The sequence below is a fragment of the Gymnoscopelus microlampas genome (genome assembly GCF_963454915.1).
Source record: "Gymnoscopelus microlampas genome assembly, chromosome: 3".
Classification (NCBI taxonomy): domain Eukaryota; kingdom Metazoa; phylum Chordata; class Actinopteri; order Myctophiformes; family Myctophidae; genus Gymnoscopelus; species Gymnoscopelus microlampas.
In genome coordinates this window covers 29467207-29493001 of record NC_139940.1, presented here as the reverse complement: position 1 = coordinate 29493001, position 25795 = coordinate 29467207, and the positions used below count along the sequence as shown (strand labels likewise).

At 41.2% G+C, this 25795-nt stretch overlaps 1 protein-coding gene across 2 annotated transcripts in view; it reads right to left on the bottom strand.

Moving 5' to 3' along the window:
• Positions 1 to 4961: 4961 nt before the first annotated feature.
• Positions 4962 to 25795, bottom strand: part of deptor (DEP domain containing MTOR-interacting protein) — a 41701-nt gene continuing 20867 nt past the window's right edge. For both annotated transcript variants that reach the window (XM_084053727.1, XM_084053728.1), the window contains exons 6-10: positions 22161 to 22343; positions 20876 to 21013; positions 14966 to 15036; positions 12306 to 12410; positions 4962 to 8762 (exon numbers count right to left, since the gene is read on the bottom strand). In XM_084053727.1, coding sequence (XP_083909853.1) covers positions 8643 to 8762; positions 12306 to 12410; positions 14966 to 15036; positions 20876 to 21013; positions 22161 to 22343 — 617 coding nt within the window. In that variant the 3' untranslated portion in view covers positions 4962 to 8642. The remainder of the gene's footprint in view (positions 8763 to 12305; positions 12411 to 14965; positions 15037 to 20875; positions 21014 to 22160; positions 22344 to 25795) is intronic.

Genomic DNA, 25795 nt, shown 5'->3' with positions numbered 1-25795 from the left:
CCCTGGTGACGTCCTCCGCGCTGTTGTAGGTCCTCGTCCCCTCCGACCAGTGGATCTTCATCCTTGTGAACGGTGTATTGAAACGGATTCCTTTATCTTTTAGTACTTTTTTTGCTGGAAGGTAATCTCTTCTCATACGAACGATTTCGGGGGGGTAATCATGGTCAAAACCCAGACGCTTGCCTTCCACTTGGATGTTCGCCTCCCAGGCCTTTCTCAATATCATTTCTTTCATCTCAAATTGTAGGAAGTTCAGCACAATGGACCTGGGAGAAGCAGACGGGTCATTCGGCTTCTGTGTGAGAGCTCTATGACCCCTCTGCAGCTGAAGTTGGGTTCCTTCGGGTAGACTCAGCTCGGAATGAAATAATTGGTCCATATATTTCATTACCGATTCACCTTCTGTCTCCTCTTTCAAATTAAAGACCCTCACGTTGTTTCTCCTGGCTCTTGTCTCGAGTTCCAGTAATTTAGCTTCCAAAATCTCCACCTGGTCCACCATTACCAGCAAGGCACCGTCTGCTCCTGATCTCCAATCTTCTACCTCTGAAATGCGTGTTTGGGACTCGTGCATGTCCGCCTTCAGCGCCGCTATCTCTCCGTCGTGTCTTTCCGCCTGTCGGTCTACCTCCATGCGAAAGTTAGTAATTTCTTCCTTCATTTCTTTCATTATTCCTTCTTTGAGCGAAGTTAAGTCTCGCTGCATTTCTTGTTTGAAAGATTTTAATTCCGCCGTCACACCAGCGAGTCCCACCCGCAGCACTTCCTTGATTTCCTCGTCCATGTTTTTTTTTTTCTTCGCGTCTTCTCCCCTTCTTTCCCCTCCGTCGTCGTCGATGAGTCCGATGCTTTAATCCTCTCTTGTGGTTCTTAAAATGTTTATACGTCTTCTTCTTTTAAGTAGTATTCACTTTTCATTCATTTTTTCCCATTTTGGTTATGTTTCTGCCGTGTTATTTTAACCGACTCTAGAGAGCTATCTAACTAAGCTGCTCCTCTCTCCGCCATCTCACCGGAAGTCCTCCGTCCGTCCTTCTGTCTGTGAACAGCTAATCTCCGGCACCAATGGCCTGATTGCAGTGAAACTTTGCACACACACTCCCTGGATGCCAATTCCGAACCTCTACCCCAAATTTTTCATGTGGGCCTGTTATAGCGCCACCAGGAGGCCGATTTGTGCAAACCCCATTTACTCCTATACAGATTTTATCCAAACGTCATGCAAATCGGTACACAGTATCTCTATAGTCATGTGATCAACACGGATCTGTCCAATTTTCCATATTCCATCCTCATTGTTGGCTAAGGTTGGCTTCCAAAGTTTGCAGGATTGGTCCGTTTTGAACAAAATGCCTCAAATCATGAACGCAGCTTGCGCTTTCCGTGAAATTTCACACACGCATTCCCACTAGGCCGAGGAAGAAATTCCACCCTTTCACATTGGCCTGTTATAGCACCACCAGCAGGTCTAATTTAGCAAAACACATTTTTGGAACAAAATGCCTCAAATCATGAATGCAGTGTCCGATTGCCGTGAAAGGCCTAAGAAGAAATGACACCCTTTTCACAGCGCCACCAGGAGGCCACAATAACCTACCTGACCTGGCGGAGACCTGTGCTCCGAGGAGCACTTTTTCTAGTTGGTCTATGTGACAGACTCAATAGCATGTGACATACAACAGCAGTTTTTCCTTCAAAGTTCTCTTTATTTCAGTACAGCACCCAAAATCACCATTCACTTGCTTTCCATGATCACTAGTAGCGGTCACACATAAATTAGATCCAAACTACATCAATTGGTTCAGGGGTGCCAGAGATAAGCTGATTCACACAGACACACACACGGACGGACAGACGGAAGGACGGACGGACAGATGGACATGACAGACGCGGCCTTCGGCCGTCTGGCACAGAGAAGAGCAGGTAAAACAACCTGTCATGACAGAGGGTCATGAAACACTGATTCATTCAGCTGTATACTGTAGCATACATACGAACAAACAAACAAACAAACAAACAGCTACATTGTTAAGTAACTCGTTGCCATGGTGTTAAAGCAAGTAACTTCTTGTTTCTCTATCATATAATGCAGGGTCAGAACCAACTGTAAAAGAAAATAATTGGAATGCATGTTACTCCCTACTCAGCCATTCTTTAATTATACATTTTTATATAAACATGAAATAGAATTTCCACTCAAGTCTAAGCATCAAATTCAATGTCTCTCATTAGGTCATTCTGTCATGGTTGAACCCACATCTGTGGCAGTATTACCGTTACATATAGTCACTCTTTGAGCCTGACAATAGACTTTCAATTGTTGAAATGCTCCCTATATAGGTCAGAAACTCTCTATAACCTTTGCAGAGGCACCAGCTCATCTTGAATATTAATAGCCTACAACTATCTGGTGTCTTACCCATAAATAATTATTACCGTGAATCATACTTTTAAAGTAGGATTCATGTGACTCATTTCAAATGTACTGCCACCTCACTTTATTTTAATTGTCTTTATTTGTTGAACTGTAAAAACTTTGTATCTTTTGATTTTCTTGCAATGACTGATAGATAACTCAATATATATATATATACATACCCATAGCAAGTATCCATCCACCACACTCCCTTTCTCTCTCTCTGGGCATATGAATGTAAAATAGAGAATTTGTAAGGTATACTTTTCTGTCTGTTCAGTATGTACCAGTCAGTGGGCAGATGCTAACAAGATATCCTAATAGAGGAATGCATGTGAGGTTAGGTGAGTCTTGGCTGAGTCGATAAATGGGTGAATGAATGAAAGGACACACGTATTAATATCAGAGGTGGTCTTGTCTGATAAGGTCCATTCTTCTCAGTCTTTCTGTCAATCATGCTGAAAAGAGAGTGTAAGACCAAGGGGTGAGAGATGGGGGAGCGCATAGAAAGGAGAGAGAGGGAGGCAGCCAGCCAGGCAGGCAGGCAGGGGGACAGCAAGGGGACGGAGGGACGCTGCCAGTTGACACCCATCATGCAGTGCTAGATTAAATCATGCAAAAGACAAGGTCTCATCACGATCTGATCCCTTTGAACCTGTCTGCTATACAATGACCAAGATATAGGTTCGTAATTTCACCATTCACATGCAATAGGTATATCAAGTAAGGTACATACAGACAGGATCTCTCTCTCTCTCTCTCGCTCTCACACACACACACACACACACACACACACACACACACACACACACACACACACACACACACACACACACACACGCGCGCGCGCAGGTGCACGCACACACACACGCACACACACACACACACACACACACACACACACACACACACACACACACACACACACACACACACACACACACACACACACACACACACACACACAGTCCATTACCTGAACAGAATTCCTGATGATCCCTGAGGACCGCAACCCTGTGTGTGTGTGTGTGTGTGTGTGTGTGTGTGTGTGTGTGTGTGTGTGTGTGTGTGTGTGTGTGTGTGTGTGTGTGTGTGTGTGTGTGTGTGTGTGTGAATGAGGAAAAGAGACAGAGAGAGATAAGAGGAGATGACTCTGTGGGAAGCATGCCCTGGGGCCCGTGTGTCACCGATTCCTCCATTAACCTGCTGTCACTCTACTCTGCAGTCAACAGTGTAATCAGTACTCAACATGATGCTGACAACAACATAGGGAATCATGACATGAAAGCTCAGTAGAAATCATGTTGAGGGTAAAAAATACATTGTCTGCATGTTCTTCTTTCTTGTGGACATTAGCACAGCCTGGTGAGGGGCAATTATGGTAGTATTCTTATATCATGAGAAGATATTTCATATAAGCTACATCATACACGCTGTGAAGTATAGTACAATACTACCCCCTACTGGTACAATTTATGTACTGTTTATTAGAGATTGAAAGGATGCAAATATGTGCATCCTTTCAAAAATAAAGCCCTATTCCAAATAGGACACAGGAAAGCCATTATATTAATTTGCTGTGTTTAAGTGACTGTGTCAAAGCAAAAACTGGCTACTGTTAGGAATGTAAAGATTATCAGGTCAATTAAAGACTAATTGTTTATTAGCCCAGCTGCAGGTGCCAAATCAAAAGGACCCTATCCATGACTGATAGTACATCTTAATTTGCATGGTATTTGACTTGACCAAACCAGACTGGAAATGCCACCCCTTGTGGTATCTGATTTGGGTGCTCTATTATAGCACCCAAATATGATACCAAGGGTCAATTATTTGCCAGGAACATACTGAAAGCAGTAGTTTGGGGTTAAATTCAGTATATATTCAGTGTGTGCGCGCACACGCTCAGACACAGCAAGCAATACTTTAATTTCCATATTACTTCGTAGTTCAGTGGTGAATGAATGTGACCCCAAAAGCCTGAAAATAAAGCCCTGTTCCATATAACTTAATATAAAAATCCAAAAGGCTTGAAGACAAAGTGAACCACAGATTAGAATCAAATCAGTATGTTTATTAAACACAAGATGAATTGTATCACATCAGAACTCAAAATGAGCTGTAGCTGATTTGCCAAATACAGAATGTGGTACCATGAATCTAATCTGTTTTCTTTATTCTCCCATTCACCGTTTGATAGAAAAGGACAAATAAAAGCAGTCCATAAATATCTGGGGCCTCAGTCTGGCCGCAAGTGAATGTAGATTGAAGAATCTGTCAGTAAAATCAAAATATCAAAATGACAGCATCATCGGCATAGAACAGAATGCTTTCAAATGTCGAAACTCAGCAGATAATTGTTTTTAAACCACTATAGTGCTATTGAAATGTTGTGTAAAAATATTGATTGTCAGTAGAATATAAAGATGATCCCCTCAAACAATGTGCAGTGATTTCTGATGTAGAAGTTCACAGATAGCATAGCTAGCATCAACCCATTAGCTTTTAGATAGGATCAAGAAGAGATTACTACCCACTGTGATTAGCAGCAAAATAAGCTCTTAAGGCAAATGTTTTCAAGCTTATTGAAGTTGAACAGTCAGCAAATTTCAAAAAAGGACAAAAGACAACATTGTTACAAAAGCCAACACAAAGAAAATATTTCAAGGCAGCACAGCCAAGCAAATCATTCATAAACAAACTAACATTGTAACATAATTGTTTTGTCCATTATTTTGACCATTGTTATCCATAATTCTTCCTCAATTATTCCCAATTATCTCACTTTTTATGCAGCCCACATATTTTATTCAATAGAATAAAAGTCAACAAACCAATTCCCAATCAAAAATGTTCATGTGTTTGATTCAAAGACTAATTAAACTGGTGTTGACTTGAAAATAGGCATGATCCTATTCCATCTGTGGTCATTTGAATAAAAACCCCATGCTATCAAGTTAAAGGAAATAATTATCATAGAGAGAATCTGACATTTTAAACACATAAATGAACGTTGTCTGTATGTGTGATGTGCTATATTTTTTTTATAGCAACAGAATTAGCAGATTTGATTTTGAAAGGTACAGAATCATAACTGTGTTGAGCCCAATGACAGTGTGTTTAAACCTCCCACTGTGTCTGACGGGCGGCCCTTAACTCTTAATCAAACTCACCAGAACATTCGTACATGAACTTAGCATGAGCTTTATAAAAAATATTTGGAAACATCCATGTAACAAAAGTAATGGGCAAGTTTGAAATGAGCAGAACAAAGCATCATGCAACCATTCAACAGGCATAAACAGCTAGTACGGTATACAACACCACCACAAATATCTGAAGAAGAGTTCCAAAACACTTCGGCACTAAGATCTTTACTATAGTTGCATTAAAAGTTGTATAAATTGCAAACGTCTATTTATCCGGCATATATCACTGTTGCAGTGTAACAAACATAATAGCAAGTGGAAATTCTGCAAAGTCTAAATCTGTATGTTAAGAAAGTAGAAAAAAGAAAATCACAGTTGTAATACGATTAAGGGAAAGCTTGGTTCTATCAGACAACACTTTGGAGATCTTTTAAGAATCATGCATTTAACTGTGTAATAACACATTTAAGCACAGTGGAAGAATGACGGTGACATATTATTAGACTATACTTTGTGCATGTGTGGCAATAGAAATAGACTTTTAGCAATTTCTTTCTATCCATAGATATTATGATGGCACAATAGACACTCAGAGTCCACCTAAATGTAGGATATAGATGTTATCTAATCTAATATTAGATAGAATACAACCTTATTTAGTTTAACCTGAGGCTAGAACTGAGTCCAGTTTCATCTCAGGAAGTGGACTTTCTTTGACATTCAAATATTGAAAAACTTTGTTATATACACCACTTATTAAAATCAATTAGAATCACTAGCATCACAATCAGACTATAAGTAAATGCAGTGCAATTTCTATTTACATTTTGAATTTACAAACCAAAAGGATATATTTGAACAGAAACTGGCAGTGTGAATTCTATGAATGTGTAATCAACTTTTAGAAGTTTGTACATGCAATTAAAAACATTGAACCAACAATATACAAGTGGCAGTACAAAGACTTTCGAGATCCACGCCATTATCAGACCTTATTGTTTCTACAACTCCTCATGGAGGCATGACTTTGACTAAACAGATTGAGCTGAACTTGCCACCAGAGAACCCTTTTCACATTCTTCCACTGGAGGTGGGGGGCTTCCTTCAAATCTGAGCCAGTGATGTCACCAATCCTGCCACCCTATCATGGCTCAATATACAAATTAGCCACTTTGCACTGAGTAGCAGTGGTGGGCGCGAGGGACATAAGGTCTGTGACATTTGCATATTTGAATATTCATAGATACAGAATTTCTCAGTGAGGGAACTTTTTTTGTGGGAAAACCACATTAAACAAGATTTGAATCAAAGTATTTTTTTTACATAAAAATGTAAATCTAGAAGTGGACATTATGGGAAGAAGCAAGCGGTCTAGTCAACTCCAGTATTACAGGTACCTTCAGACTGTGATGTCATTATTTGGCATCCCCACTTAGATTGTGTCAGCGGCAGATTGTGTCAGATGTAGTGTAATCTAGAGATTACACTAGATTACACTATTAATCTAGAGATTACACTACATCTAGCCAGGCCTTTTCAAAAACACCTTAGCATTAACATCTAAACATCAAAGCATAGCAATAGAGCTCTGCTCTAAATTCAATGAGCTCTAGGAGTTCTTCGGAATACAATAATAATGTTTTGGAATATACCTGTAAATATGGAATATAATAGCTCTAAGCTCTTGTGTCATCAGTGACATCTTTTCATTGATATTAGCGGGAGAAGTACATTTTCCAGACCTGAATGATGAAGTTTCAGCTTTTTTAGGTTCACCATTCAACCCAATATACAAAATTCAGCACAGGTTCTTTTCACCTAAACTCCCAAATTGAATCACGATAATGCCTAAATTGGCTAAAAGCACTAAAATAGAAAAACAATATTGTGTATTTATATTTATTGTAGCTTACACTAACTACTAGATAGTGCAGACTAAAGCCATACTTTGGGAGGATAAGGACAAGTATTAAAGTAACTATTTAGGTTGTAAGACAAAAAAGGGGGTGTCCTTCGGCTCCCTCCCCTGTGATTATTTATTTATTTACCTGCATATGATGTTAATATTCTTAAGAACACGTACACACCTGCATATGATGCAAATGCTCTAAACATCATGTAAATATCTGCTACTACACATGCTATCTGTGTATATATCTTAGCTTTTGACCTGTTTCTAAGCCGTTTTTCTTTTCTCTCCTGCTCTTACTCTACCCCTATTCTCTCTTTTCTCACAAAAACTACAAAATAATGGAGCACAAATGAAAATAATTTCACCCACTTCTTTAAACCTGTGATGTGACAATAAAGTTGAAAATTCAGATTCTTAGAACTGTACAACTCAGATAACACAATATTGTCTACTTTGTCTCATTCACTGTTCCCAGGTTGATTCCTTTGAGGGCCAGTAGAGGGCAGTGCAGGGCCATTGTGGATGGGAGGAACTGAAACTAGGGGAGAGGTCACTGAAGGTGTCAACATGATATATCCTTCCATATATTAGAAAAGGGACTTAAACCTTTTCACCAAATGGTCGCATGGAGGCTCCTGATTTTTGTACCCAATTTGTAGTTTGATAGGATCTTATATATGTCAGAAACAATTTCAGACCCAATAAAGGGCCTTCCCATTTCAGACCACAAGTATTTGTGGGTTCAAATAAGACCTTGATACTCCATCATTGATAGCAGTGGTTCCCACTCTCACTCTAATAATGTGGGTGTTCAAAAGCTAAGAGTGAACTGACCCACACAGTTAAGTCATTTACTCCCAAATGCCCAATCTCTTAAACTCACATTTCACCTCAACTTTATATATCAAATATACAAAGACCTTGAAGTGACAGAAACACAAATGAAATGGCTATGTTTTTCTACCAACATAGAAAGTGACAAGTAGTTAAGACTCAAGTTATGTGACTATTTCCCTCTAGCACACTCTTCTCTCCATGACTGCGGTCCTGGGGTTGAGCGGTGCACACCTCAATCTGAACGCCAGTTCCAAATAACATCTCTCCAATAATCTCTCCAAACTCCATTTCTTCAACAAGACCGTCTCTCCTCCTGCTCCTCAGTAATCTACTCCTCCATGACCTCCATGACCACCGTCCTGGGTCCGGTTAGAATCAGGTTACTCACGGTCCGGTAGTCGAGCGAGAGGACATTCAGTCCGTTCACCGACACCACAAACTGGCACACCTATAGAGGAGCGTGGGGGGTGGGGGTACATGAAGAGAGAAATATTTACTTTTGTGAAAGAAACAGATAGATACATATGCAGATACACAGTAAAATCCTCAGCGTTAATTTAACTCAGAGTGTACAAATGGAACCAGGACCCTTAGAAGTCCAGTTACAAACACTGAGGATGGTACTGTGTAGAGAAAGTTGGTGAAAGAAGCATACTGTATCTAGCAGCAACAACCATAAACAAACTAAGATTAGGACATGTATTATTTTGTAGTTTTTGTATTTCCACTGTTGTTCTCCAACAGACGGACATGAATAAGATTAGTTAGAAGTCAAGTCAAGTATAGAGAGCTGGTAGGGAGCTTCAGACACAAGGGTCATGCTTGTACGAGGAAAGTAAGCCTGACATACTGTTCACCAACCAGAAACTTTAGAGACACACCTAAATTACTTCTCAATCATGCAAGGACTCCACCTGCCTTATCGTTAGTGAATCAGTATGGCAATGCCGATAAAGACAAGACTTGGCAGCCATTATTTGTAGCTGCTGCTGGTGCAACACGATCATGCTGCAGTTATCTTCAATGTGGATTAGATCAGCAGGCTATTAAAGGGAACACACTCACACACAGTCCTAATTTACTGGCCCCTTTTCCAAAAGAGCTCTCCTCTCCCCAGAGATGTCAAAACGATGATTGGTTGCACACATGATATCGTCGCTGTCGGGCGGAATCCTTGTATGTCAAAATGATTAACTTTTCAGGAAAATTTAAAAAAGAGCCTGTGTTCCAATGGAGCCAATGTAGTTATTATTTAGTCACAAGCTTCCGTTTATACTTTTCATTGTTGGTTAACTATCCTATATTAAAATTGGCTAACGGGAGGGCGGACGGGAGGGACGTCATCACGTTCATGTCACTATGACTCAGCCATAACTACAGAGATCTTCTATATGGGCACAAAAGGGACGCAGATATCTTAGGCTTAAGTGATATCTGTTTGACCTTAGTTCGACCTGTATCTGTTGACGGGCATCTGTACTGATTCACTCTCATGTGCATAAGCATACAGATATGCTTGTGACGCCACGGTCACTGGATATCAGGACACTGTATGCCCAATAGTGTGGGATGCAACCATTAACAACTCATCTACATAGACGGACATCATGTTTAATAGTGTACTTATTCATATCACACTGTTTGTTTCTGTATGTGTTATGACTCGTATCTTCTGGTCACGTAATGTGAGCTGTGTACTATATTCTCTATGTGATACTGTGATACTGCCTGGTGTCATCTTGTTCTCCATGCTGCTTGCTTACAGAGTAGTACTTCAACTGAATTGTCACCACCGCGGTGGGGTGGGGTTTCAGCATCTGTTCTGCATTAATGTTGACCTATCAGCATACTCCTACTAATCTACTGTCGACAGATTACAAAGTGATTAATGCTAACAAGTGATGTATTGCACATCATGTACTGTACAGTATATTAAATTAACGAAGAGACATTTACTGTAAAGGTCCTTATACACCGGGAGTGTTTAATTCGCATTAATTTAAACTGCTGTTTGTGTTATGAGTGCATCCACATAGAATGCAAATATATAGCGACGTAATATATATATATTTTTTTTTTATCCCGCGATTTTGTAACCCTTTTTTCACCCGGTGCCAATTTGCTAAGTGATCCTGGGCACTACACTCCCCCCACCAGCCTAGGGAGGCCAGGGCCGAGCTCATGCCTCCTTCAATGCATGAGAGCCAACTGACCTTCTTGTCACCTGACAGGGGGGAGTTTCCCTGGTTGGACGTAGCGCGTGGCCGTGGAAGGAACACGTTATTCCAACCAGTTCCCTTCCCCTCCATCAGGCGCCCCGGCTGACCAGGGGGAGGCAGTATAGTGTCCAGGATTACTACATGTTTTTGTGAGGGTATTAACTACCCTAGGAGACACGGGGAAAACATGCAAACTCCACACAGAGATGCCCTTTCGCCAACCCCACCTAGGGTATGGGCGGTGGTGACGGACGTAATATTTTTAAAAATCATATCTCCTTGGTCTTTGGGTCAAATGGGCCAAAAAAAGAAGAAGAAAATGTTATTTTAAAAAAAAATAATTTCGTCATTTCCGTCCGTGGCCATGATAGCCATAGTAGCATCGGACGGGAATTCCCGTTTTTGGCAATAAAAGAGTTAGGGAGTGCGCATCCAAAGTGTTTTGTTTTTTTTTCGTCAAGCCTTGACAACTTGTTGCTATAGGGATACAATATTATGAGGAGTGAAGAAACAGAAGTGATATATATATATTTCCATAGTTTGCTTCCCCTTTCAGAACTACTAGTCTGTTAGTCTGACTCCTGCTCCTTCGATACTCTCAAGTGTCCTGCCGCTCTTCCCTATCCACCCGCTCTGTTCCTCTGTTCTCCTTTTGTATCTTTGCTCCTTCATTCCTATTGTTTACACAGCAAAATCTGTAACCCTAAGAATTCATATTAATTTACAGTAGCTCTGAGCGTTTTATCCAAAAGGACCAATAAGGTTTTATTTGGTAACATTTTTACACTGTGGGAGTTACAAATGGATACATTAACACTGGGGATTTTACTGTGTACCGATGCGATGTGCTTAAAAAAAAAATCCCAGTTGTAGGAGCACATCGCAACAGCAGTTTGGTTTTCTGTTGTTTCTTTAATTGAGATCTTATATGATCTTTTATTATCCCAGTTTTGTCATGTTCTCATGAACCCCACTCAAAGCCTGTTGATGCATTACAAAGCACGTTAGTTTAAGAAACAAGAACGTCCTTCGTGACTCTCGTAAAGTATCTGTATAATTACTGGAGACGTAAGACACTGATATTTTGATGCTTTGTATTTCTGACCTAATCTAGGCTCTCACAGCCCCTGTGTCTGGTTCCCTGTGCCTGCTTTTGTCACTTCAAATCGTCCTCTCTCTCCTCCAACTCCCCTTCCATGTTGTGGATAGGATCAGCACCACTGTGCTCTGCATTCCCAGCATTCCTTGCTGCCAGTGTGTGTGTATGTGCATACCTTCATGCCAGCTGCAGGACCACTAGTGCGTCCCTCCTCCTCTTTGTACCCCTATCCCTTCATCAATCATACTTTTAACTTAATTTCCTCTTTCCCTCCTTTTCTCTACTCTCTGCGTTCCAGTTTCCTCCGTTCTTTCCCTCCCTCTCTCACATGTCCCCTCCATCCATCCCTCCCTCAACCTCCCCTATTTGTATCTGGCAACATTTACTAATTTCTCACTGCCCCCTCTTCTACATCCTACTCCTGCATCTCCTACTCTCTCCTCCACCTCCCAGTCGCAGGAGCGACTGGGAGGTGGAGGAGAGAGTAGGAGGAAAGTAGGAGTACTTTCTCCTGCATATACTACTCTTTCCTGCACCTCCAACTCTGTCCTGTCTGTTCTGCCCCCTTCCTCTCATTCCTTGAAGCTGGTTGCAACAGCAGTGATGTGCTCAAGGTCATCCATGGCATGTGACACAGATTAATATTCCTGTATCTCTGTAGTGCCCATCATACCTTCATCCCTGCAGCTGCAGCAGGCCCGCTGGGGTCCACGGCCTGGATGTGACAGGGTTTGTTGCCTCGCACCACAAAGCCCCAGCCCACGGCGTCGCCTAAGATCTGGGGTTGAACAACAACACATCTGTTAGCATCCAAGCGTAATTTTAGATGTGCACGTATCTGGCATTTAGCTTCTGGACTAAAATGTTAGCAGCTGTTCTGCCCATCAGCATACTTCTAAATCTATTGTCAACAGATTGTAGAATGATTCATGCTAACAGGTGATGCACTCAATGTTTAACTAAACAAAAGTAAAGAAATAAACACACTTAATACATTGGGTGCCAGCATTTTATAATAACAGATTACGTTCGGTGCCGAAATCTCACCGTTGAGCTGCGCAGCGCTGTTTAAGCTGTAGACTCCACGACGTGCATTCCATGAGAAAAAAAAAGCATGCCTCCATTTTGCCCGATGGTACTGGCTAACGCCTGGAACGATAACATTGCTCACGCGAGTAACAATGGCGGAGCGATCGTGCACTCAAAATGAGTCGTTTTCCCCAGAGTAAAACGTTTCGGAGTTATAGGGGTATTAGAGAAGGAAATAGAGCGGAAGCGGATGTGCGCCATGTTTTTTGACACGATGATGCATCTGGCCCGTCCTTCTCAGATTCACCGTGGGTGATCCCAAAGCTCCTCCAGCCCCTCCCGTATGGAAAAAAACGAAAAAAACAAAAAGACACCAAACACGGTTCGGACCGTGTTCGGCACCAGAGCGCTACTATGTGAAAACACGGTCCAGACCGTGTTCGGCACCCGATGTGTTAAGTCTTGATCTGATTAATTTACCATATTCAACCACATTCAAATAAGTAGCTGAAGTTGTATTAATATTGTATTAATATTGTATTGTATATTGTATTCATATTGCAAAGATGAGGAAAGAAAGATATAAATCGTGTTTGGATTTGCAGACAGTAAACATCGTGATAATAAAGGGATATTTATCAGCTTTAAAACACACATGCATGTACAATCAATCACATCTCTCCATCAGAAGTGTGGTTCCTGTATGCATTTCAAACTTATAGCGTCTGCTCTGAGAGCAATCATCTACGCCAATGGCAAACTTTCAGTCTAAGTATTACTAGATCTCAGTGCTGCATTTGACACGGTCGACCACAATATATTACTAGACAGATTGAAAAACTGTGTGGGACTTTCTGGCCCAGTACTAAACTGGTTTGAATCATATTTAGAGAACAGAGACAATTTTGTATCTATTGCTAATTACACATCTGTGCGGACAAAAATCACATGCAGAGTTCCGCAAGGATGCGTTCTAGGGACCCTACTGTTATCTAATATCTACATGCTCCCACTAGTTCAGATTATGGAAAACAACAAAATAAGCTACCATAGTTATACAGATGATACACAAATCTACATAACCGTATAACCAGAGGACTATGGTCCAATACAAACACTGAGTAAATGTATTGAACAAATCAACAATTGGATGTGCCATAATGATCTTCAATTAAACAAAGACAAAACTGAAGTAATAGCTTTTGGAGCCAAGGAAGACAGCACTTAAGTCCAATCGGTAATGTTAAAAACCTCTAGCCAAGTCAAAAACCTTGGTGTAGTCATGGCCTCTGACCTAAATTGAAACAACCACATTGGCACAATCACAAAGTCAACCAACTATCACCTCGAAAATATAGCACAGGTTATGTCTCAGCAGGATCTACAGTATAACTTAATAATGCATTCATCTTCAGTAGACTTTTTTTAGGTCTCCCTAAAAAATCAATTAGACGATTGCAGTTGATTCAGAACGCTGCTGCTCAAGTTCTTACGAATACCAAGAAAGTAAAGCATATCACACCAGTTCTTAAATCCTTACACTGGCTCCCCGTGTGTCAAATAATTGATTTCAAAATACTACTGTTGGTCTATAAAGCTTTGAATGGTTTAGGGCCAAAATACATTTCTGATCGTGTGTGATATCATGAACCATTCAGATCTCTCAGGTCATCTGGTGAAAGTCTGCTTTCTGTCCCATAAATAAACGCGGGGAAGCAGCATTTAGTTTTTATGCACCACATATCTGGAACAAACTCCCAGAAAACTGTAGGTAACTGCTGACCACTCTTATTTCTTGTAAAACACAACTAAAGAACTTTCAGCTTGCCGCTCTTTCTTGCTTTGATTTTGAGTCTTTTTCTTTCTCTTCTGTATTGTACCTGTATCTGCTTTTAAAAAAAATGTTTAGCTACTTTTGTTTTATGCATCCAGATGTCATTGTATAATTGAGTTTCCTTTGCTTGATCTTCTGTGTGAAGCACATTCAATTGCCTTGTTGTTGAAATGTACTATACAAATAAAACGGCCTTGCCTTACGCCATAGGCAATCTGTAGCAGTAACTCTTACCGCACCCATACTCATTTAAATATAATTGACCTTTTAGAGCAGCTACATGGTCCTGTCTGTCTGTCTGTCTGTCTGTCTGCATGCTCACGAGATCTATGTGACAGTGTGTATGAGTCTTGCCTCATACGCATGAATAGTGAGTAAGTGTTACAGCAGGCTTTGTCAGACCAAGACAGGGTTAGAGAGAGAGAGAGAGAGCGAGAGAGCGAGAGAGCGAGAGAGAGAGTGTGTCATACTGTGAATGTCTTCTTTATGTAGGGTCCTCCTGGTGTCTGAAGCTCCTCTGGACTCACTTGTCTCTTCAAAACTGCAAAGAAATACACACAGGGTCAAAGGTTTTATACTGTACACATACTGTTATTTATTAGTGACATACACATAAACACACTCACTCAAAATGCATGCAGTTATACACCCAAGCAAATGCACGCACACACACACACACATACGACAACAGTGTGTGTGTGTGTGTGTGTGTGTGTGTGTGTGTGTGTGTGTGTGTGTGTGTGTGTGTGTGTGTGTGTGTGTGTGTGTGTGTGTGTGTGTGTGTGTGTGTGTGTGTGTGTGTGTGTGTGTGTGTGTGTGTGTGTGTGTGTGCGCGCGCGCGCGCGCGCGTGCGTGCGTGCGTGCGTGAAAAATGCATGTTTGTGTTCATCACATGTTAACAGAGTGCCTGGAGGCACGTTGCTTCCTGACACAGCAGAGACACCCCTCCTCCAACTTCCTCAACTCATTTCTCCATTCAACTTTGTCCTAGCCTAACCCCTTACATTCTTATTTGAGATGATATACAATGCATAACATTAATGGAAATCTGTATACAAGAGTTCAGTGTCCCAAAGTTTCAGGTGAGATACTATAATGTTTATAATAAAAAAAATCACACACTCATCTGCCACTGTTTGCACTATTAGTGAAGGACAAATTGACAAATGAAAATTCAAATATTGGATCCATGTGAGGTGCGTTTGATTTATCTTCCCTTGAGGTTATTCCTTGAGGTTATTTAAGAAACTAACCTTAAGCGTAGACTTTTACTTAAAAGATAAGTTATACCTGTAAGCTAAAGCACTATTTATATTTTATATATTTTAAAATGTACCAAGGTAGTGTTTCATTCAGCTCTAGAATCTGGTGAAATCCTGAGGTTTACCAAAACACATACCCTTTGGCCCTAGCTGGCCTGCTAACCACTGCATTCCACTGAGCACAGAGCTGACCTCAGTGTATGTGTCATGATAGAAATAAAGTCAGCTTCCGGGACAGTATTTAATCTTATGAGCGAGAGCGAGAGAGCAATAGAGAACAAGAGCATGGGAGACGGAGGGCAAGAGAGAGCTTTATCCGCTTGATCCATTCATTTCCATAATCTCTCTGTGAAACTCTGATCTGATCTGATGTAAAAGAATTCCATCTTCAAAATGAATCTAACAGCACCTTAACCAAATAGGTAAATTATACAAGCATATCTTATCTTATATCTTTGATATCAATTATGAGCAAGTTCTTATGTACAGTACTAGAAATTACAATGCATAAGCCAAGCACTGTTCATTTCTTAGGAAACGTTTGTTTACACCGTTGCTAAAATTGCTCACATATGGATGCACAGACTGGTATTCTCTCTAATCACGTCAAAATGCACCATTACTAACGTCAATGTGAAGCACAGGGGAAATACATCTTCCTGTTCAATGTGTTATTGTGGGTTTCAGACAGATAGTGGTAAGATAGGGAGTACACAAGACTCTTTTCAAAGAGTGCTAGCTGACCTACCAAAGTAATGGCACCTCTCACACCATCACGGAGCATACATGTTCACAACACAGTGCACAGTGTATCATCGCACCATTTTAGGAGTCTAAAAATAGTCCTTCTCAGAAATAAACATCTCAATATCTCATTCAGTTTGCCAACAGAATGCAAGGCTTGACTGTGAACTCTCAAATTGTGTCTGCGGGTTGTTGAACCGCTGCTGTGATGGAATAAACGAAATAAAAACACCCATGTGTTGCTTGTTTACCCATTTGCTGAGCCCAGATGCTCTTTCTCAGTTCAACACTTGTTTATTTAACAAGAGAGAATTAAATACTTTAATTACTAATTTTAACTAATTTGAGTAACTTGCACATTACCCCCCTTTAATCCAAGAACAGCCAGTTATGTCAGATCAGATATAGAGATAGCTTTATCCACTTCATCCATGTTGACAAGACAAAACTGTCTTGATACAGTGAACATTTTAAATAAATCAAATGAATCAGAATCATCTTTATTGTCACATCACAGGTTTACAGGTGTAAAGCAGTGGGTGGAGTTAGCTTTTGTGCAAGCTCCATAATCTTTTTTATTTTTTTCCAGAAATAGAAAGAAAAGAAAAGAGGAGGGAAGGGAAGAAAAAAAGCAGGAATCAAAGAAACACACACACTTATTACTAATACCTAATGTACATTAGGTATTAGTAATAAGGTGCATGAGCATAGCAGCTAGGGTATACTATAGCTAGTATATAATATAGACATTAAGGTGCAAGAAGAGTATCGGTGCCGTGTGCATGAGATTAAGGTGCAAGCGAGTGTCACAGCCTGTGGTCAGGCTGGACTTGGACCTTTTGCTCTTCCTCATGGACCTACAGGTATCTGTGGAATGGATTATACCCGGGACATTGACTTGGACTTGTTCGCACTTTGCTCTTACTCATGGAGCTACCTGTGGATTATACCAGTGACAGATACCTTACGTGGACACTCTGCACCTTAATCCCATGTACAACACACTGATTTGTCTTATTCTTGCACCTTAACTAACGTCCATTGCATATCCCTGCTGCTATGCTCACTCACCTTATGTCTTTACCGCACCTTATGTCTTACCTCAGGTACTTACCGCACCGGATAGATATACTATGTGTAAATATCTACCGTACATAAATTGTTGTTTTTATTGATCTCTCTCTCCCCCCCCCCCTTTTCTTCCCTTTCTTTTTTATGGAAATGACAAAATCGATGGAGCTTAAAAAAACGAATTTCACCCCGTTTTACACCTGTAAACCTGTGATGTGACAATAAAGTTGAACCAAGGTCCATGAGGAAAGCAAAAGTACAAGGCCAGCCTGATGACAGGCGGTGGTCATGCCTTGTTCAACAGTCTGATGGTAGCCGGGTGTAAACTGTTCATAAACCTGGTGGTCTGGCCCTTGATACTACAGTGGGCTGCCTTGCCCGGTTGATAATCAGTAATGTAGTTTATATTTGCATGTAAAACATGTAGAGGACTACAGTTACAGTCTCTGTTTGATTCCGCCAGGCCGAAGGCGTGGCAGAGACTATGTTTTGCATCCTGTGCGTCCGTCCTTGTGTCCTTGTGCGTGTCCTTCTGTCTGTGAACAGCACGGTTGGCCCCGATCACAGTGAAACTGTGCACACACACTCCCTGGGCGCCAGAGCAGAACCTCTGACCTGCATTTTTCACATTGGCCTGTTATAGCGCTACCAGGAGGCAGATTTTTTGCAAAATACACTTTTTGATATTACTCCCAACAGATTTTGTCCAAACATCACGCAAATCGGTACACAGTATCTCTATAGTCATGTGATCAAGGCGGATCTATCCGATATTTCATATTCCATCCTGATTGGCTAACATTGGCTTCCAAAGTTTGCAGGATTGCTCCGTTTTGAACAAAATGCCCCAAATCATGAACGCACGCAGTGTGCGATTACCGTGAAATTTTGCACGCACATTCCCACTAGGCCGAGGAAGAAATGCCACCCTTTTCACATTGGCCTGTTATAGCGCCACCAGCAGGTAGATTTTTGCAAAACGCATTTTTGGAACAAAATGCCTCAATGAAAAGCCTAGGAAGAAATGGCACCCTTTTCACATTGGCCTATCATCTTGCCACCAGGAAGCCACAATAACCTACCTGACCTGGCGGAGACACTTTTTCTAGTTACCACATGAGGTCAGTTAAAAGAGTGCAGTGAACCTCGTCATGTTCCTATAGCACAGGAACAAGAGCTCTTCCTGTCTATGCCTTCATCCATTACACAGGGGGCCTTCTTCATTTGTAAGGCTCTCCTCATTCTCCCCCTCTTCCTCTACTCTCTCTATTTTAAGTGCCTTTCATGAACACTAAGAAAACAGGGCCCAATGGAGGGGCAAAGACATGGGGCCCCTTCCCTTTCTGAAAAGGCTAACAGAACATACTACATAGAGCTCTGTGTCTCTTGCTTTAGTCAAATACTGTGGTAGAAACCTTCTGTCCTTCTCATTCATGGAAGATACTGTGAAACTTTCACAGTTTTAATTTGTGTGAATGAGAATTTACATTTTCATGTATGAAATGCTATTTTCATGGATGAAATAAAATTAAAATAAAACTTAAAAAAGCGTGTACTTGTTGTGACCCATAAAAACGGGTCCTCGACCCAAACAATGGGTTTGGACCCATCCCAACCCATTGTTTTGGAAACACTGATCCACGGAATATCAAGTGTATGTGTGTGTGTGTGTGTGTGTGTGTGTGTGTGTGTGTGTGCGTGCGTGCGTGCGTGCGTGCGTGCGTGCGTGCGTGCGTGCGTGCGTGCGTGCGTGCGTGCGTGCGTGCGTGCGTGCGTGCGTGCGTGCGTGCGTGCGTGCGTGCGTGCGTGCGTGCGTGCGTGCGTGCGTGCGTGCGTGCGTGCGTGTGTGTGTGTGTGCTTGTTTCTGCCTCCAGTATTCTCTCTCTTACTGCTAATAGTTCAGAACTCAGCTGGATTACCATGGTGCTGTCCAAGGCCTGTGATTGGTTACAGTCAGGAGGCGTATGTGTGTGAGAGAGAAGCCTGCCTGCTGGCATTAGTCCCTGTCTGTCCCCACGGGTGTACGTCTTCCTGCCGGCTACTCTGGCACACACACACTCACACATGCACATGCAGATGCACACAGTGTCTGTATTTTCCCTTCATCTCACGTTCATCTCTTCTCCTTCCCTCCCCCACTTCAGCCGCCTGACTGTAATCTTTGGGTAATAGATGATTTGCGGCAGAGAATGTGTGTGTGTGTGTGTGTGTGTGTGTGTGTGTGTGTGTGTGTGCACACCACGCGCGTGCCATGCACGCATAATGTGTAAATAGCTGACTAACAGTAATCCTGTCTTTAATGAAAGATGCACTTTTTTCTAATACCCTAAACTCTAAAGTGTAATTCCATCAAGACATTTCTAGTGAACACAGTAAAATTAGTATACAAATGTAAACAAATGTTATTTTTGATATAATCATTCACTGGTATATTTTTCACAATACCCTTTCCACATGTATGTTCTTTGACAACTTCTCTATACACTATTAAACACTATTTTGATTAGCAAGTGTCTCCCCCCTACACTCGCGCCAAAATGACGTAGGCACCAGATATGTACAGGAAATATATTTATTTATGTATTTTACAGATAATAAATACAGTTTTTGACAACTTCTTGTTACGTTCCGAAAATAGGACCCTGGAGCATACCCTTTTGAGTGGTACTTCCTTAAGTTCCATATATACAAACGCTGTAATGCCAACTGAGCTACAGTACTAGAGGCGTCGCCAAAAAGACTACTAAAATGAATGTTACACAGCATTAAATGAACACTCATGATTTTACAGCGTAGGCCCAACACAATTACTCAAAATCAATACGCTCAATATCTTATCAAAAGTCTTATCTTATCATGTACTTTTCTGTTTTGCGAACAGCACACATACCACAGTGTGTAAGTGTCAGAATGCCAAAAATGTTTACATTTCTGCTGTGTGCGTACACACATGCATGCATGCACGCACTCGAGTGACTAATCTGAATTACCTCCGGGGGAGACTTTATTCAAGATATGGAAAGACCTTTGAGGCCCATGGCACAGTGAAATGTCAAGGGCACTCTTCATGGAAGTAAGAGCAGCATGGCGGACTCGGAGAACTGACTGTATCTATCTAGAGTGGTATAATCTTTAATCTTATCTAGAATGTGGGTCTTCATCTGTGCAAATCTGTGTGTGTGTGTGTGTGTGTGTGTGTGTGTGTGTGTGTGTGTGTGTGTGTGTGTGTGTGTGTGTGTGTGTGTGTGTGTGTGTGTGTGTGTGTGTGTGTGTGTGTGTGTGTGTGTGTGTGTGTGTTCTTACCAGACTTGGGGTTACAGAGCACAGGAGGACTGCTGCTCAGCGTTGGACTGCTACTGTAGTAACCACTACTACCACAACTGCTACTCATACTGCTACGACGAACACCCACTATCAATTTGATCTCCTTCGTGGGGCTCACTGGTAGAGAGACGGTGTGAGACAGAATGAGGGAGAGAGACGGTGGACAGATTAATTATAATCATGAAAAACATATCCTAAACATAACCACTTAAACCCTCTAGTCTAAGTGAAACAGAGTTACAACTGTGCTCGGGCCGCTTTTGTCCGTCTACACCAAATCTCAAGTTCAAGTTGTTAACCGTAACAGATATACAGTATGCCTAGCTCTAACCCTTATCCTGACCTTAACCGTTACAGATACATGCCTAGCCTTAACCTTTACATTACAGTCATTTAGCAGACGCTTTTATCCAAAGCGACTTACAATAAGTGCATTCAACATAGGTAGGGAACAAAACTACTAATCGCCAGAAGTCTAAGCGCATTTCCTGCAAAAACAAGCAACCACTAACCTTAACACTTACCCTAACTTTAAATGATAATACAGTATGCCTAAATGTCAGTGGTGGACAAAGGACTCAACCCTAGTGCTAGAGTCAAAGTATAGATACTCCTGGTCAAATATTACTCAACTATAAGTGAAAGTTGCTCAGTCAAATGTCTACTATGGTTAGTGTGGACGTAAGTCCAGCCTGAAAGCAAACACTGCATAAGCAAACTAATAGGCACACTGACTGTCCAAAGCAGTATGACCTCTGCCCACACAGGACTGGCAGCTGTCCAAACCACATTTAGTCAAACGCGTAGCTATGGATCAACATTAACACACATCTCCATAAAACCACACATGGCTGTTGACTTCAATGAATACTAAGACTACACAAATGGACCAAATAAAAACTGAGGTGTATGTGTGTCTGTTTGTGTGTGCATGAGTGAGTCAAATAAATTAAGTCAAACTGTTATTCCACTTTTCTCGTCATGGCAAGGTGTTCTTCTACTGAAAACTCAAAGTCCTCTGTCAACATCAGATCAAGGGATATGTGGTTGTGCATGTGCATGTGCATAATGCACATATGTACTATGTGGTTTCCATAAAGATCTGCAAGGTGCATTATGCGTTTGTGAGTGGCTGTATGTGCACAAACATGCATGTGCGTGTGTCTGCCAATCACTGTCTGTGACCATGTCCATGTGTGTGCCAAGTGCCCACATGACTGTATTTGTCTGCAGGCTTGGGTTATAGTCTGTCTAAGTTGGATACCTGAGAGGAAGCTAGTGTTGCCTCCGTCAGAGTTCTGTTTGCGGAGACAGAAGGGGCTGTCGTGGTTTTCTGGGATGCTGCGGCCACGCTCATTAAGCAGCTCAATTAATCGCCGCCGGCGACGGAAGTTCATCCGGAACTGGTAGAGCAGGGCCCCGTCAACAAAGTGGTGCTTGTGGGTCACTGGATAGAGAGAGGAGGAGGGGTTTGAGGAGAGAAGGTAATTGGGGTTAGGGAGGGAGAAAGAAAGAGAACGATGAAGCGATAAAAATAAATGAGTAGAGAGAGGTACATACAGTACAGGAAAAGCAGTAAGAGGGAAATTACTCCATAAGCCAGCCAAAAACTTCACTAACACACTATTTCACAATACTGAACTGAAGTAACCAATACTGAGCCAAGTTGACCTTGATCACTGAGCTCAGATCAGCTGTATACTGCCTTATCACTTAACCACAATTTTTTATATATACCGTAAGAATAAAATCAGTTAGGACTTGACATACATGAATATTCAAATTTTAGTCTGATAGCTCAAATTTGGTTACTTGTACACAGCACTCAGGGGTTAAATAGAGTTAAATATATTATGGCTGTAGTAAATACACACGTTACTTTGTGATGGACAATAAGCTAAAAATGCACACATAATAGATCTACTCAAAGTCTACAAGATTCTATTTGTCTCTCGGAGGTTGTCAAGTTCCACAGTCAAAGCATCCCTAAAAAAACAATAACAAAACAAAAACAGCCAATGAATGGGAAATGTCAATACCACGTCTTCACTGACGAATGGTACTACAAGATTCTATCCTTTTGGTGAGAACAAAGCAAAGCAGCACTACCTAATGCTAATTGTTAACTATGGATTAGTGCAGTATAGAACCAGTGTGGCAGCACTTGGACGCTCTACTACTGTGCATCAGAGGTACATAGTGTATATACTGTATGGTAAATGCTGCCACACTGGTTCTCCAGTGTGGAGCTCCAGGCATTCTGCTGGTCTACATTCAACCACAATGTGGACCCATCCAGACTTGGCAGCTATTGTTCTGTGTGTGTGTGTGTGTGTGTGTGTGTGTGTGTGTGTGTGTGTGTGTGTGTGTGTGTGTGTGTGTGTGTGTGTGTGTGTGTGTGTGTGTGTGTGTGTGTGTGTGTGTGTGTGGTGTGGTGTGCGATGTGCGAGTGTGTGTGTGTGTGTGTGTGTGTGTGTGTGTGTGTGTGTGTGTGTGTGTGTGTGTGGTGTGCGTGTGTGGTGTGCGATGTGCGATGTGCGATGTGTAGCCATGACCTCTGCCCAGCAAAAAAGAGGAATGCAGGCATTCTGGCGTGGGAGTGCGTTTTCTGCTCTCTCTTTCCTCAACTGTAATGTGATGTGTCCACCCCCCTCTGTCTCCCTCTGCATTCATTTTAGTGGAGGTGTTAAGACCAAAAAATAGGCTGTTGACTTCAAGTCATGATGCAAAGGTCCCCTTTGGTATGGAAGTACCTTAGGGCCATAGGAAAACATTTATCCAAAGAGACGAGTTAGATCACCCTTCAATTCTGAAATATGCACGTTTTAAAAAATGGCCGCCACCATTTACAGCAATACAGCAGAACCGATATCTTTGCTTCTGTTAAAGCTATAATAATAATATTGGTGTCAAAGTGTAGATTTTTGGGGTCAAGTAATCCAATTCAATAGGTTTCAAGGCAAAAAAATAATCATTTTCTCAATGCCATGAAAACAGGGCTAAAATATGCTAATTTCATTGGAAAATGTTGTTTTAACAGGGTAACTTTCCATTTTTACCCACTCTAAAACCTTAATTTAGTTTCCTCTTTGGCATGGAAGTACCTTAGGGCCATAGGAAAACATTTATCCAAAGAGACGAGTTAGATCACCCTTCATTTCTGAAATATACACGTTTTAAAAAATGGCCGCCACCATTTACAGCAATACAGCAGAACCGATATCTTTGCTTCTGTTAAAGCTATAATACTGTTATTGGTGTCAAAGTGTACATTTTTGGGGTCAAATAATCCAAATCAATAGGTTTCCAGGCAAAAAAAACAATCATTTTCTTATTGCCATTGAAAACAGGGGTAAAATATGCACATTTTATTAGAAAAATACGTAAATAACGGGTAACTTTCCATTTATTTCCCCTCTAAAACTTTAATTTAGTTTTCCCTTTGGCATGGAAGTACCTTAGGGGAATAGGAAATAAATTATCCAAAGACACAAACTAGATAAGACGTCATTTCTAAAGTATTTGTGTTTTAAAAAATGGCCGCCACCATTTACAGCAATACAGCATAGCCCATATCTTTGCTTCTGTTAGGGCTATGATTAGGGGTGTGCCGATATATCGTCCCGCGATATATCGCGATACGTTTTCGCGACGATATGTATCGTTTTGGGGAAAAAAAATATCGTTTTTGAAAAAAAATATTTTTTTTTTTTTTTTTTTTTTTTTTTTTACAATCATAATAATCAGGCATGCAAACGGCCCCGAAGTGAAAAGAGTGACAACATGTTTTTTTTTCGGGTCAGGTGTCATACTATTTGGATTCAAAACGGCTATTGTAGCTGAAAAGCTACAAGTTTGCATGTCTGAATAATGCAAAAACAGAATTATTTGTTTGCATTTTCTTTTTTTCTCCTCCATATATTTTCATAATAAAAAAAGTGCGTATCGTATCGTATCGAAATCGTATCGAAGTTGTGAGCCAAATATCGTATCGTATCGTTTCGTGAAATTAGTGTATCGGCACACCCCTAGCTATGATGATAATATTGGTGTCAAAGTGTACATTTCTGGAGCCAAGGAATACAATTACATAGGTTCCAAGACTAAAAAACCCAATAGTTTTCTCACTACCCTCACAATGGGGGTAAAATATGCACATTTCATCAACAAAATAAGTGACATTAAAATGTTCCCCCTATAAAAAAAACTTTAAGAAGTACAACCTCTTATGCACATGCCATATGCTTTATGTGTGTCTGTCCAATCTAGGAACCCAGTCAAAAAAGGAAAAAACAGCACCCTCTGCTATTTTTTTCCTTAATATTTGACTCTGGGGGGGACCTCCCAATAGAATGTGGATAACAGGATGATGGCCATTAGGTCCGCCCTCAGCCCTCCACTTCCGGTCTACGTGTCTTTGTTTACATTCCTAACATTCCTAACTATACACGTTGTATCAGGAGCTCCCGACAGATTCAGCTGCAGAGCTCTGAATCTGTCTTGAGAGATTAGTGTCTGTCTGACTGCAAGTGTATATGTCTGACTGCTATCACCTGAGAGTTACACCTGTTGCTGCCACAAAACATACATTCTGCACAAGGGACTGTGACAATTTGATTAAATCAGAGGTGACAGAAAATCTGAGACACTTTGAGGTTCAATTTGAGGTTTGTATTACTTTCTCATTGAATACAGAATGTTTTTTATGTTAACTGTGCCATTATTGATCAAAAAGTGGACAGAGCAAGAAGAAGACATGAAGAGTCTGTGAGCCCAGTAAAAACACAGTGCATGAATGGTGGTGGCAAGTTCACTGCACAGGCTATACTCTCATGCTCATCATCATCCTCATGTGAATAAACCACACCGTGTTTCTTCTGTGGTGAAGTTGGCAACAGA